Raw genomic sequence first — 14,529 nt, forward strand, 5'->3', positions numbered from 1 at the left:
GGTCCGTTTTGACTCGTTACGTAGCGTCTATTAGAGAGAATTTTTTTCTCTTCAACCGATTTTGAACCTCGTTTATTTTTTATTGACTTTGGTGTGTACTACTACTTGTCCACCACCTTATTGTTTGTGTTCACTACAAATACTTCCAAAAGCAAAATTGAGCATTGAAGAAATGATATAATATTGGGTCTAGGGGAGGTGTGAATTTGGACAAAATATTGCATTATTAAAATTCAAAGCTATGAATTTCATTTTCATTTTGGGACTGTCCATATCTTGGAGTATCAATTTGATAATGATTTGGGTATTGATTGCTCAGTTGTGGATTACCTCTTCTTCTTCATTATTATTATTTTTTAAATTAAATAATTATTCTCAAATTTCATTAATTAATTTAAACAATTTCTAAGATCTTTTTTGGGCTTTTCATAACTTTGTTTCTACTTTCTATTACCCTTTTTATTGTTTTTTTTTTTTTTTGACTTTTTTATATGTAAAAACGTTTAACACGGGTCAAACTTCCAGTTGTCATTCCCCCTCATCCAACTAAATAAATAAAATCACGGACCTAAAACTTTGAATTTTATTTCATTTTGACCCCTATACATTCGTAACATTTTAATTTAGTCCTTCCGTATTTTAAAAATAACTATTTTAAAAATTATGTCAAAAATATACCTAGTTCGAGTCATTTAATAATTAATTTTTTTTAAAAAAATACCAGCAAAGTCTAGCACTAAGTAGGTGTGACTTGTGAGTAGGTCTTGATTAAAATATGTAAATGATGTATTATTGTTGGTTTGATTAGTCTAATATTAATCCAACCTGGCTAAAACTCTAATATTATCTTAATCAATTAGTTAATTAATTAATTAAAATTGTGAAAATGACTAAGTTTCATAATGTTAACAACTTTCAAATTTCTATGTCCTAAATTGTACGTTAAGAACTTAAGATCATCGTGATAGATTGCTTTACATTGCATTATCATGCATACCTAGCTATGCTTAAGACCAATATATATACATATATTTATTGTTGAAAAAACTGATATCGATATTTCTTTTAAGAGTTCGAGTTTTCGTTCTTATTTTGTTAAATTATAAATGTAACAATCATAAACCCAAGCCTATCTGCTAGCAAATATTGTTCTCTTTAAGTTTTCTCTTTAAAATTCGGGATAGATTTTCATTTTTTTTTAAATATAATAATTTTTTATTTTAAAAAAAATTGAAATAATACGACTTATAATTTTATATTATTATTGGTATGCAAAAATTATTATTAATTTTTTAAATAAAGTAACTAGAGATCAATTTATTATTTACTTAATTTTGATTGGTAGGAATTAGGTCAAACTTGCCTAATCCTTCATCCATATATAAAATATTCATTTATTTAATTCTTTTAATATTAATAATCCTTTCCCCTTTTCCCACAAAAACATTATCCTTCAATCTCTTTATTTATATATATATATATATATTCATACAACTTGCTACATTTGATACATTTGAGTTACGAGATATATTATCTTTTCTACTTTATGATTACGTCCTATCGTTTGTCGATTGTTGAAGTTTCCAACTTAGAATATTTTATTTTCAATGGCACTTTAAATATTTACGGGTTGATTATATTAGGAGGAGACAACGTTTGATTTGCTATTCAATATCCCAAAGAGGAGTGAATGAATCCCAAAAATGGTCGATTTGATCAACTCTGTGTGCATAATTCATATTTGGATAGTAGAAACAGAATTCTAAACTGTTGCACACTTCATGATGATTCACTTCCTGCTTCTCGTTCATCAACTGATTTGATATCCAGTTTGATAATCGAATTTCGTATGGCGAACTTGTGATCTCGAGGTTCGACAACCCGAAATGATTGTAGGAGGGAACGTCCCTTTCATTTTGGTCATGCCTCAATGAGAGCTTGTCCTGTTTCCCATGTTTTACTTTGCAGGCTGTAAAAGAAACTAATTAAAGCAACTGAATGTGGTTGATATAGATATCAAGAACCAACGCAGATTTTTCCATGAACCTTCTAGGTGAATGGGGAACTTTTTTCTCAAGTGGCTTCTCCAGTAGTTCTTGATCTCGTTATCAGTTCTTCCTGGAAGCCATCGTGCAATTCTCGACCATCTATAAGAACATATATTTGGATAATGATGCTGATAGATCAATAAAGTTCCAAAATTTCCAGCACCCAGATGTTATTTTAGTTCATACTTGTTACCCCATTTCTTATGAAGTTTCAGAATGATTTCTTCTTCCTCGATGCTTATGCGATCACATTTAAGATTGGGGCGGAGATAGTTGAGCCATCTGAATCTACAGCTCTTCCCACTTCTTTCAAGTCCTGCAATGTTTGAATATGAACATATAAACAAGTCTTGACATGAAACTTTATAAAGTCAACAATATCATAGTATTATGTTCAAGTCATACCGGAAGCTTTTGCGATCGAGTCCCATTTTCTCTCTCCCATGCGATTTACAAACATGGTGAGCTGCCTATCTTCATGTTCGAGCCAAGGTCCTCTACGCTGTATCTCAGTGTGAAGGGCTGAATGAGTAGCCATTTCTGATCATAACTCAAAGCTCTTAAGTTGAATTTATAGAGGAAAAGTAGTGGAAAAAGTACAGGGAAGAACATTTGCTCTGGAATGAAAAGGGAAGGTGACCAGAAAATCCAAGGTGGATCAATTGATAAGACTCCAATTCCAAGACCTACCCCACCATTCACCATTTGGATCGTGTGAACCTGTTCTGATACCATACCCAATTTGGGCATTCAAGTAAGAACGCAGTTTCATCATCACTTTTTGCATTATCTTGAGATTGTTTAGAATATCCACAATTCAGATATTGATGTATTAAGTAAGCAAGAGATGAATATTGAAAGATGGAACCAAACCGAATCTAACCATCTTAATATCGACTCAATTGGAAGAATTGTCTTATGTATGACGACACGTGCCCAGTAACCCCTGCACGTGTCATTTATGTTTTATATGATATATGAAGACATGATTATGTTTTATGAAGTGATACGATAATGTTACATGATGACGTTATATGATGATGATGATAATGTATGATAATACAACGATGAAAGATATATGATGATAAGATAACTTTATATGACGTTATTCCATATTAAGATGATGTGCATGTGTCAAATGTCATGATGCATTATGACAATGATTTTTCTAGGATGGACCCTAGTTAATGCTACTCGGGTAAGTATAGAAACTATGTTACTAAGTTTGAAGATCGTCAAACTACAACCTTATTTGCAATTATCCCTTTATCATCAACATGGTTTGGCTCTGTGTTTCAGAAAGGAGAGTAACAAAACGGTTTATGGAGGGCAGAGGCTGTTTTTACATGAGAGAATTCAGAAAGATGGGGAAGGAGATTATTTGGAGGCAGTTGAGTTGGATAAGTAGCCACTCACGGAGCTAGCTCAAATTGCAGCAGCTTCATGCAACTCTTTATCCATTACATTACAACTGCTACGCCTACCGATCTATAAATGACTTGTTCATCAGGTTCACCGCATCATCCATAAACTGCACACCAAAGGAAAACCAAATATGAATTTAGGAGCAACAATGAGCGCAAAACTGCAGCTCAGATTCCTTAACGTCTTGAGCCTAAAAAATCTTCTGCGTTCATAATTTTACACTCCAAGAATATGTTTTTCCATTTTTGAATTTCCCCTCAAGGTTTTTAAAATGCATCTATTAGAGAGAGGTTTCCACGTGCTTCGATCTTCTCCCCAACCGGTGTGGGATCTCACAGAGTCCCACATTGATTGGAGAAGAGAGCAAGTGCCAGCAAGGACGCTAAGCCCCAAGGGGGATGGATTGTGAGATCCCACATCGGTTGAATAGGGGAACAAAGCGTTCTTTATAAGGGTGTGGAAACCTTTCTCTAGCAGGCGCGTTTTGAAAACCTTGAGGGAAAGTCTGAGAGATAAAGCCCAAAGAGGACAATATCTGCTAGCGGTGGTAGGCTTGGGCTGTTATCTATGGGTCATGGCTCACTCTTGTGATATCACTAATTCTTGAGGAGGTTTTGTCTACCCAAAGCCAGCTCCACATTTAGTTGCAAAGGGGAACAAAGCATTCTTTTTAAGAGTGTGAAAACCTCTCTTTGGCAGACGTGTTTTAAAAACTTTGAAGGGAAGCCCAAGAGAGAAAACTCAAAGAAGACAATATATGCTAACAGTGGGCTTGAGCCGTTACATATTGGTCATGGCTCATTCTTATGGTATCACTAATTCTTGAGTATGTTTTTCCTACCCAAGGCCAGCTCCACGTTCGGGCTAGTGACGATAATGTTTTTTCGAAAGTAAAATCAATCTGTATACTTCCAACAACCTTTATGAAACACAGATATGCAGAGTTATGTGAATTACCTTTCCAAGTAATTTAAGCTCTCTACCAACGGGCTCGAGAAACTTAAGATCGACATCAATGGGCCATACCTGTCCACATGTGGCATAATAAGACCAAAATACACAGCAAAAGCAGTTCTTATAAACTCAAAGTCACGATTTAGTTTAGCAGTGATAAAGGCAATGCTAATGGCATCCACCCTATAATTAAAGTTACTACTAATTAGAGATTACACTATAGAAACTCCTTAACTACAACAACTACCCATCCCTTGACACTGCCTACCTGTCACCTATTTGTGAGATCTCACATCGGTTGGAGTGGGGAACGAAGCATTCCTTATAAGGGTGTGGAAACTTCTCCCTAACAGACACGTTTTAAAAACCGTGAGGCTAACGACGATACATAATGGACCAAAACGAACAATATCTGCTAGCGGTGGGCTTAGGCTATTACAAATGGTATTAGAGCCAGTAACCGAGCGGTGTGCCAGTGAGGATGCTGGACTCCCAACAGGAGTGGATTGTGAGATCCCACAACGGTTGGAGAGGAGAACAAAACATTCCTTAAAGGATGGAAACCTCTCCCTAGCGGAGGCGTTTTAAAAACCATGAAGCTAACAAATATGTAACGGGCCAAAAAAGACAATATCTGCTAGTGGTGGACTTAGACTGTTACACTATTGTAAATGTGGAGTTGGGAGGCCTATAATATTCTTCATCTCTCTCATCTCAGGGACAGCTAGGGATTACCAATCAATAACTGAGATTCTTCGGAGTTTTCTCGACTCAGACTTGTCGTTTACATTTTCACTGAGAAAACAAAGCATTGTATTCATAACAATGCCCATTCCACCACACTACAAACATGGCCTCCTCAACCCCTCCATCTCCTCCCACCTTCTAACATTCGAACACTAACCAACCATTAACAAAACTCAGCTTGGCTATAAAGTTAAATCTGGTAAATAATGGAGCCATGATCATGTGACAGAGAAAAGACAGGTAAGAGTCATTGCTAAGATTCTGAGATAACATGCTTCGCAGTGGATAACTTGTTATATCAGGATAGAAGATTCTGAGTGTGTTAAGCATAATTTTTTTTCTTCCTTTCGTTACACATCAAAAAAGCTTTTCTAAATTTCGAAACCACTGAAAAACATGTTGGGAAGGAACATTTAATTGGTAATTCTTCCAAACAGCTAAAAGAAAAGGCGTTTCAATAGCCTCAAAAGTCATAAACACCATCAGGTTGCCACTAAAGGAGTTAACATAATCAATTCAGTCAAATTCAAACACAAAATTCGAGTATGAAAAACCAAGAAATCCTCTAGAAATCAAAATCCTAGTAATCCAAACAAATCAAACAAGGATACCTTGAGACCAAGTAGTTTGACAGGTGCAGTCTGTCCAGGCACAATACAATCCGGCCCAGCCGATTCTAAGATAGCATCCATAGCCAACCCACTTCCAATCGGATCAGGATGCTGCAAAAAGAGAGAAAGATTTTCCCCAAAACCAACAAAAGAATCAAACAAAACCCAGAAAGAGAGATTAAAAAAAAAAAACAACAGAAGAACAAAGATAATGAGAGAGCTCGCCTTCATTACAGAGATGGCGTAATTGGAAAAGGGGGATTGGGCAATGCGGAGCACAGGAGCATGGTGGATTTTCGGAGTGGGTTTGGCAGCAGCCCTCCATGGGGCGTCCTTTAAAACCGGTGTTCTACCGGCGGCCCCTTTCTTAGACATATTTCCTCGCCGGAGCTGGTGGGATTCTTCTAGAACTCAAAAATCTGGATGGGGGTGAGATGGGTGAAAGAGAAAAGACGCGGATAATCGAGAAGAAATGGATGGAGTGCAGAGAAGACGAAGAGGGAGGCAAAGGATTATTAGAAAGTATCAGCCGCGTTTGTGAGCCTTAAACCCCCCATGTGATGGATAGGTATATCCATGGACGCAAAGGTCGCCGCCAAAATTCATCACCAAACCCCTAGGTGGATGAAAATTAAATACCAGGAAAATAAAGGGGCAATTTGCAAATTGCTCATTTTGTTTTCAGCTTTTTCTTCTTTTTTTATTTATTTTTAAATGCCATGTCGGCGATAATAATGTAATACTCTTCAAATTGTAGAAACGTCACCTCTTTCGATCGATGACCCTCCTGCACCACTACTAGGAAGGGTGCAGTCGAGGTTTGCTAGTTTTCCAAAGGGACGAACAAATTCGTGTGAGACAAGTGGTTCATGTTTGGGCTCGGCCTCCACCAATTCAGTTGAACCAGTTCACAAATTTTGATTTAGTCACAAGTCACTTTTTCTTGTCTTAATTAAATCTCTAAGGTTACATTAAGTTTTTTAAAATTTTGGATGCATGCACTTACAAACTCCGTAGTTTATATGATTATGATGTATGATAAAGCATGATTGAAAACTATAACGGGACCCATCTAATGATAATATAGTTGTAGTGATGAAAAATGATTTTGTAGTAATTACACGTTATGTGCTTAAATAATTAGCCACCACGTTCGTTGAAATAAGAGATTCAAATCATCCTATGAAGTAGACTTCAATTTTATTGTCTATGATCTCTGAGAACAGGCCACCAATGTACACATATGGTCCTTGTGCTGACTTTTTAGAACATCCTTCAGAGTCATACATGTATCAAATATTAAGTATTGAATCTACTCAATGCATGTACTATCATTACAGTGATGCATGAATAATCTAATGCATATATCTACTAAATGAATCAAAGTCTCGTGACTATTTAATTATTAACCAAGCACCGATCAATGAAGAGGGTTCTCGTGCCTTACATCCTCCATTATTGGGGCTACTTGATTAACGGGTCCTTTTCTTGTGGGGAAGAGAAGTTTAATTCCAAAGCCACCTTTTTTTTAATTTCCCTAATGTTTTTTTTTTTCATTCTATTGCACAAAAATTGTCCAAAAAGTTATCTAAATCGTCAATTTATAATATGCATCATGTCTTGTTATTTTCAACCAACCATATCCATAAATTTGACTTCACACCTAAATTGTTTCATTTACTTTTCTCGTGTTTCAATTTTAATCATGATAACCAAAGTTCTCGAGTATTTTATATCTCAATCCCGTGTTGTTTTTATCGACGTATTCTTAAAATGAGACAAAATAATTTAAAGGTATAATTTAATTTTTTTTAAAACCAAATTTAATGAGAGAAAAAAAAATATTTTGTAAGGGTTTGAATTGGAATCTCTCCTAAATTTTCATTAAAAAAAAAAAAAAACTAAAATACCCGTTTGGTTTAAATGACTAAAATACCCTTACACTACTCACTGTTTGGTTTAAATGACTAAAATACCCTTACACTATTCTCGTATGTGGTTTAAATGACTAAAATACCCTTACACTAATCCCTATTTCGTTTAAGATGAAAATGGATATGAGCAGTAAGATTTTCTCTACTAACTTGTAAGGTTTAAACAATGATACATAGTGTGGATAAAAGTCCCTAAGCAGTTTGACTTTTCGCCACCGCACTGTTCGTCGGAGCCGCCATTTGCACCTCCACCTCCTCACCTGAATCCTCCCTGAACTTCTGGTAAATATCGCCCTTATAAAACTTCCATGTCCGAACCACCAAGATCAACGAAACAAACGCCCCTAAAACAGTAGCCGCCGTGATTATAAGAAACGCCTTTCTGTAACATTCCACTCCCAAGCAATTCAAATCCTCCCCAATATTTCGCCGCCGCCCCGCCGCCTCCATCTGCCGCGTTGCCTCTCTGTCGTACAAATGTCCGGCCACTCTCACGTTCAGTATATACGCTCCAATCGGGCTCGCCACTCCCCCCAAGTTGTACAGAGTTGCGTAGTACTTCAGCCCGAAAATTTCCGATATGATTGCGAAAATCAACGGCCACTGTGCGCCGAAGCAGAATCCGATGATAATTGAAGAAAAATAGAGCGAATTTGGAACTCCGAATGCGATTAGAAGATGACCGACGCAGGATAGAATCATTGTCACGAAGAAAATTAAAGGACGTGGGACTTTGTATTTTTTCCAGAGAAATTCCGACAAGAATCCGGCGACTACACGGCCGAGGTAATTCCATATGCTGACGAGAGAGATGAATGTGGTGGTGCTCTGAGATGGGTATCTCAAAGACTCTCCGATTTGACCCAAATTGTCGATCGCCGTCAATGTTCCACCGACGCCGCAGATGGTGGCGATGAAGAGAATTATCATATCTATACTGAAAACAGCTTGCAGAATTGTGTAGTCCTCTCCTCTGTTTGGGGGTTTGAATGTGTTTTCAAAGCAGGAACCCGACGGAGGACTCGGCGGCGCCACCGGAGCCGCCGAGGTCAGTGGCGGCGGCTGTGGTTGAGATGCTAGCTCTAATTGCGAAATTGGGCTTTCGATTTTAGTCTTCCAAACACTCAATTCCTCTCTGTAAACGATGGCCAGAGGAAGTAAAAGCAGAGCAATGACAACAATGGCACTTCCGGCGTATTCCATTTGATGAAATTTCAGGCGATTTTGCAGAATAATCAAAACCATTAACGACCCAGCAAGGCCAAGAGAAATATAAAGGATATGGAAGAAGACTCTGAGCTCATTCGGCTGCCGGAGATCCTTAATGAGTCGAACGAAACGGAGGAAAGTAACAGAGACGGCGGCCGGAAGCCAAGCGATTAAAAGGATGAGAGATTTGGAATTGTTGCCATAAAAGGCATGGTAAAGCTGGGTCAAAATGGCGCCGCTCAACCCGACGAAGCCCTTCAAAAGGCCCAAAACGCTGCCGCGACTTTCCGGGAAGTTTTTGACGCTGGTGACGAGAGCCCCTGTGTTTGCGAACGTCTGAGAATTAGCTCCGATGCAAATGTAGAGACACATATGCCAGATTTGGGGCTTTGGGATCCGGCTTGTTACAGCCATCCAAATCATGGTATAGCCGAAGAGATTCATGACGGCGCCGATCAGGAGAACGACCCAGGGCGGCGCGACCTCGTTGATGAGACCGCCAATAACGCCGACGTTGCCGCCTAAATCCTTGAAGAAGCTAAGCAAATTAAGGGTTGTTTGGTCGTAGCCTAAGGATGATTTGATATCGGAGGAGTAGAGGCCGAACATGTAAGTGGCGCCGGAGACGGACATGATGAGAATGGAAGCGAAGACGGAGAACCAGCGGCCGAGAAGGAACTGGTACCAGATGGGGTGGACGGTGGAGGGATTAGAGGCGGCCATGTTTTCCGGCGAGCAATTAGGAGGCTGTGTTCTTGAATATGTAGTGTCAGTGGGTGAGAGTGTATAAATACATATTTAAGGAGGTGGGGTTTCATTGAAATGGAGAATTGGATTTTTATCTCTGTTTTTTGCTCTGTTTTTGCTGCTCTCTCTGCCACTTATCTTACGTTGGATGGTTGGTTGGACAAGAATGGGAGACCCACATGACCAACATTGCAATCGACCAAAGCACGATTAAATTGTAACCCTATCTTCTTGGAGTAAATATTTAATATCTCGATTTGGATTAAGTTGATCAGGTTGGTCGAGTTCACAGCCTGAATGAACCAACTCGACCACTAAATAAATGACTTCTTTTTTATTGATAAAGACAATTAACCTATTTTATCGAGTTGCAGTAACTATTTAGTGGTATATACACCTATCGGGGAGGAAGATACGAGAAGAAAAATACAAAATTTGAAGTATATAATATATGATTAAGGATATTGAAGAAAAGATTTGAGGGTACAATAATACATTAATATATTTTCATATTTTGTGGTATATTTAAGTCCACTCGTTATTTCATTTTCCTAGGAATAACTTATAATATTATTTATGTCTCATTTCATTGTAACCATGTGCTTCATACCCTTTTGTTTTGATTCATCCTTTCTGGTCCATAAATTTTTACCCACTTCTTCTTTTGTTTTGTTCTGTTCTAGATGAGATCGTGAGACGAGACGATCTCTATTCTCGTCTTTTATTTCGATTTTTATCCCTGTAGTTTTATAAATTTGTTCTTGTAAGGATTCGAATGAGAGACAAACACGAGACTGGGTGAGGTGGATAGAGGATTTGGGCGTCGTCAGAGGTAGAGACAATGATAGAGAATATAATTCCTATTTTCGATCTCGTTTAGCTAGTGGAGAGAAATCTCTCCATATCTCGTTTTAGATGGCGAAAAAAAGTGCATGAGAGTACTATCAGACGCACAATGCTAGGTTAACTACAGACACACATGTGAAGCCACTTTCCATTTGGCAATAATGTAGAACCAAGAAGAGTTAAAACCGCCCACTTCTAAATCGAGTGGGTGAACACGCTTCTAAATGCAAAGGAGTTCTTATCATCTAACTCCCTAATCTAATGCGACATCAACTTCAGGCCACATGGAACTGTGCTCAAGGTTGGCTAATCGTACACAGCATGCTCAAAGACTATTTTGGAAGGCACATGAGTCTGAACCCCTTGTTAAATGTGAGATGGAGAGGAAGAAGAGAAGTGTGGGAACGAGCGTGGTATAAGAAATGGATGATAGAAGCTAAACTAAAAAAAGGGTATTTCAAGATGAGTCATTTCGTTCAATAAAAAGCGTCATTAAATTTGTAACAAACGATTCAAGATTGCACGTTTAGCTCATTGGACGATGACCCTCTTCGGGGCAACACTCCAAGTCGATGTCTTGCTCCATTCGAGCCCGAGGGCTTAATGAGGATTAACGCTGGGCAATAGTAGGGGAGGTTTTGCACAAGCTAGGAGTGTACTGGAAACTTGTTACAAGCATAATTTGCACGATTCTGTCCCATAAGCATACAAAGATAACTTGTTACAAGCATCAATAAGACAAGGAGGAGGAGCAGCAGCCCATCTAACCTGAAACAGCAAGCTATACATAGGCTAACTAAAGCATTTTCCACTTTAGATTTATCACATTATGCCCATCCCATCAACAACTTTCGCACTCCGTCCTCGATCTTGTTCCTGGGAATCGAAGACTCGACTCCTTCATCAAGCATGACTCTGTATACTTCCCATTCTCGACCTCCGATCAAATGGCGTCTGATTTCTGCCTGGAAGATCGATCACATTCTAGTTAAGCTTTGAAATCAAATATAGTATACCAAAAGCAAAAATTTGCCCATGAAGTAACCCAGATGCATCACCAAAATTAAATTTGTAAAGCTATATCTCAGACTTTGAATATTCAGTTTGGACTTGAGAAGTTCTGGACTTGTTGGAATATATCACAGAGGTAGTATTCTTTTCATATGAGTCAGCTACTTCTTAATCATTCGGAAACGAACTTTGCAAGGATGACATCAAAAGGATCAGCAAATTATTGTAAGAAGATCGGGACGTACCAAAAAAACACCGATGTCGAGCAATTTGAGAGCAAGGGTGATGTCATGGAACACGAGAGGTCGACCCTTGCCAGATAACTCTGTGGGGTTTGCCACCAAGAGTTCTGTGTCGGGACCTCTGCTCAAGATAGCTACTCTGAGGGGACGAATCAGTTCCATCCGCAACCGAGTTGACAATGCATTCTGCTTGCTTGGGTCTGTAATCTTCTTTCCATCAGCTTGCATGATGAACAAGTCAATCTCACAGCTTCTCGTCTGCTTCTTATTAAAGCGTCCATATGAGATCTGGCTACAGGATTGAGTTTAAATATTGATAACAGAACCTGAACTGATATGCAGTGCAAGGAAACATTTTAAATTGACCTTCATCATGAAAAACGAAACGGCGAAAGGATTCGTACCCAACAGATTTGTGTGCCCATATTTCAAATAACTATGGCTATTCAATGATTTAATGTTTATGTACCTGAATGTTGTAGTCTTTAAGCGTCCTCATAATGTCGTAAATAAGACCCTTGTGATCTTGACAGACAATTTGGACGAGTGTGTGAGAAGGACTGAGCGAATTGTCTAATGTAACAGAGACATCTTTATGAACTAATGATCTGCCTTGTGAATTTTCATTCAACTCCAAGCTACATGATTCTTCTGCAATTTCAGAGGGAAGAGAGGATGCCTGTGAGCATAACATAACTTCGGCGTCGACCATCTCTATTTCACAGCTTATCATTGCATCTCCCAAGACATGTTTCAAGTGGTCGCACGTGTCCTGCTGTCTCTTCGTTGTGTGCATGAGATCCCTAATGGACAAACAAAAATGAAAATATGTTATGTACAACCTCTATGGGTTCCCTTATACTGCTGCTGAAATAACAAAGTGTTCCACCACTCAAGAACTTTCAAACCAAACACCTTCCACCCAACTGCTTGCAGGTAAAGAAAAAGAGACGCGAGACAGCAACGAGGTAAAAAGGAAGCTCACTCAAGAAGAGCTGACCATACAAGAGTTTTGACCATTTAACGTACAACGAAAGAATTGTGAGATCCCACATCGGTTGGGGAGGAGAATTGTGAAACCTCTACCTAGCAGATGCGTTTTAAAAACCTCGAAGGAAGTTTAAAAAGAAAAGTCCAAAGAGAACAATATCTACTAGTGTTGGGCTTGGGCTGTGAAAATGGTATTAGAGGCAGACACCGAGCAATGTGCCAGCAAGGAAGTTGGGCCTCAAAGGGAAGTGGATTGGGAGGTCCCACATCGATTGGAGAAGGGAACGAGTATCGGTGAGGACGCTGGGCCCTGAAAGGGGGTGGATTGTGAGATCCCACATTGGTTGAGGAGAAGAACGAAGCATTTTTTATAAGGGTGTGGAAACCTCTCCCTAAAAAACGCGTTTTAAGGGAAAGTCCAAAGAAAACAATATTTGCTAGCAGTGGGATTGGACCGTGACGTAACAAGAACACCCTACAAACACCACTGCCGAGGCATACTACTAGGATAGCCCTCCACTTCCTTTTTCCTTGCGGATAGCCTCTTGAACAAGTGAACTACTTGAACTATTTATGCAAGTTATACTACTCTAGCCCTCATGAAACAAAGAATCCGTTCCAAACAGGTCAAAAGGAATTCATTCATTGAGAAATACAAAAAACACACAATGCAGATAAACAAAGCTCAATCTTGAACCTGGAGTCAATGATGAAAAACAGATCCATCACTTTTCCATCTGGAGTGGTTGACACTTTCACTTTCTCTATAAGAATCTCGAGCTCGCAAAGAACCCATGTTACATCTACAAACAAACCACTCGCTCCAAATTAGACACAAATATGGCAAGCAACACAAAAGGGAACCTACAAAGAAGACAAGAACAACAATATCCCCACGCTTAGCTCTCTTTTTCCTTCTTCAGGGGAGGGGGGTCAGGTCAATATTTAAGCAACAAACTCCCAATTGATCAGTTCAATCATGTAATCAACATACAATCGAAATAACGGGGAGGAAATTACAAACCGTGTAACAGCCCTCTTCTGTCATGGCAACAAAACTTCAAAAGAAACATATCAGGGGGCTTTGAGGATTGCGGTTCCGGGCGGAAATAAGAAAGAGTCGAAGCTGAGGAACAAGAAGGGCAAACCTCAATCAACCTCTGTTTCAATAATCCCCACTTCGTCGACGATTTTCCCGTCACCCAAAACACTATGTAGCACCATTTTCCGTCGGTCGTAACATCTTCAACACAGTATTGACGAAAGCAATCACATCACTAATTCAAACAAATCAAATCTAAAAAAGAAAACCCAAATCGCCCACAACCCGTTTGATTTAAACCCCGAAAACGAAAACCCAATCACGATATCTGAAATCAAAGCAGAGAAGTTATTGAACGATTCACTCACCTCCTCTGACAATGCTTAGACCAAAGAAGAGAAGTATGCGGCACAAGTCACAGCCTAACCCAGTTTTATCGGGGCAATTGACAGTGATGACGGTAGGCTCATCGTCTTTCTCCGACGTCCTCACAAGCACGACATCGTCGTGCAAAATACCCATATCTTCGTTTCTTCGTCTTCCTCGTCGGTCGTGCTGTGAGATTCAGAGTTTTCCGATGGGTTGCCAGAAAAATTCAGAGAACGCATTAATCCAGAATTTTTATTACTGTTCACTTGTTCATTTTTACTAAAATACCCTTCACAATTCCAAAAATTCCCTCTTGTTCGAAAAATCTATAAAAAAAAAAAAAAAAAAAAAAAA

At 38.9% G+C, this 14,529-nt stretch overlaps 4 protein-coding genes across 4 annotated transcripts; all 4 read right to left on the bottom strand.

The window, feature by feature from the left end:
• Positions 1-1,521: 1,521 nt before the first annotated feature.
• LOC111498725 (transcription factor MYB114-like) lies at positions 1,522-3,384 on the bottom strand. The gene is made up of 5 exons (XM_023150078.1): positions 3,296-3,384; positions 2,454-3,259; positions 2,235-2,364; positions 2,047-2,147; positions 1,522-1,969 (listed from the first exon to the last, which is right to left on the bottom strand). Exons 2-5 carry the CDS (start codon positions 2,584-2,586, stop codon positions 1,665-1,667), a joined length of 669 nt encoding a protein of 222 aa, XP_023005846.1. The 5' UTR covers positions 2,587-3,259; positions 3,296-3,384; the 3' UTR covers positions 1,522-1,664.
• On the bottom strand, positions 3,269-6,418 carry LOC111498726. The gene is made up of 4 exons (XM_023150079.1): positions 6,011-6,418; positions 5,786-5,896; positions 4,431-4,499; positions 3,269-3,579 (listed from the first exon to the last, which is right to left on the bottom strand). Exons 1-4 carry the CDS (start codon positions 6,158-6,160, stop codon positions 3,529-3,531), a joined length of 381 nt encoding a protein of 126 aa, XP_023005847.1. The 5' UTR covers positions 6,161-6,418; the 3' UTR covers positions 3,269-3,528.
• A 1,421-nt stretch (positions 6,419-7,839) lies between these two features.
• On the bottom strand, positions 7,840-9,795 carry LOC111498302 (protein NUCLEAR FUSION DEFECTIVE 4-like). Its single transcript, XM_023149434.1, has one exon. The coding sequence runs from the start codon at positions 9,649-9,651 to the stop codon at positions 7,912-7,914; it is 1,740 nt and encodes a 579-aa protein (XP_023005202.1). The 5' UTR covers positions 9,652-9,795; the 3' UTR covers positions 7,840-7,911.
• A 1,374-nt stretch (positions 9,796-11,169) lies between these two features.
• On the bottom strand, positions 11,170-14,412 carry LOC111498303 (ACT domain-containing protein ACR10). The gene is made up of 6 exons (XM_023149435.1): positions 14,175-14,412; positions 13,789-14,007; positions 13,462-13,567; positions 12,244-12,577; positions 11,778-12,062; positions 11,170-11,486 (listed from the first exon to the last, which is right to left on the bottom strand). Exons 1-6 carry the CDS (start codon positions 14,326-14,328, stop codon positions 11,349-11,351), a joined length of 1,236 nt encoding a protein of 411 aa, XP_023005203.1. The 5' UTR covers positions 14,329-14,412; the 3' UTR covers positions 11,170-11,348.
• Positions 14,413-14,529: the final 117 nt, after the last annotated feature.

This window comes from Cucurbita maxima, unplaced genomic scaffold (genome assembly GCF_002738345.1).
Source record: "Cucurbita maxima cultivar Rimu unplaced genomic scaffold, Cmax_1.0 Cma_Scf00025, whole genome shotgun sequence".
Classification (NCBI taxonomy): Eukaryota; Viridiplantae; Streptophyta; class Magnoliopsida; order Cucurbitales; family Cucurbitaceae; genus Cucurbita; species Cucurbita maxima.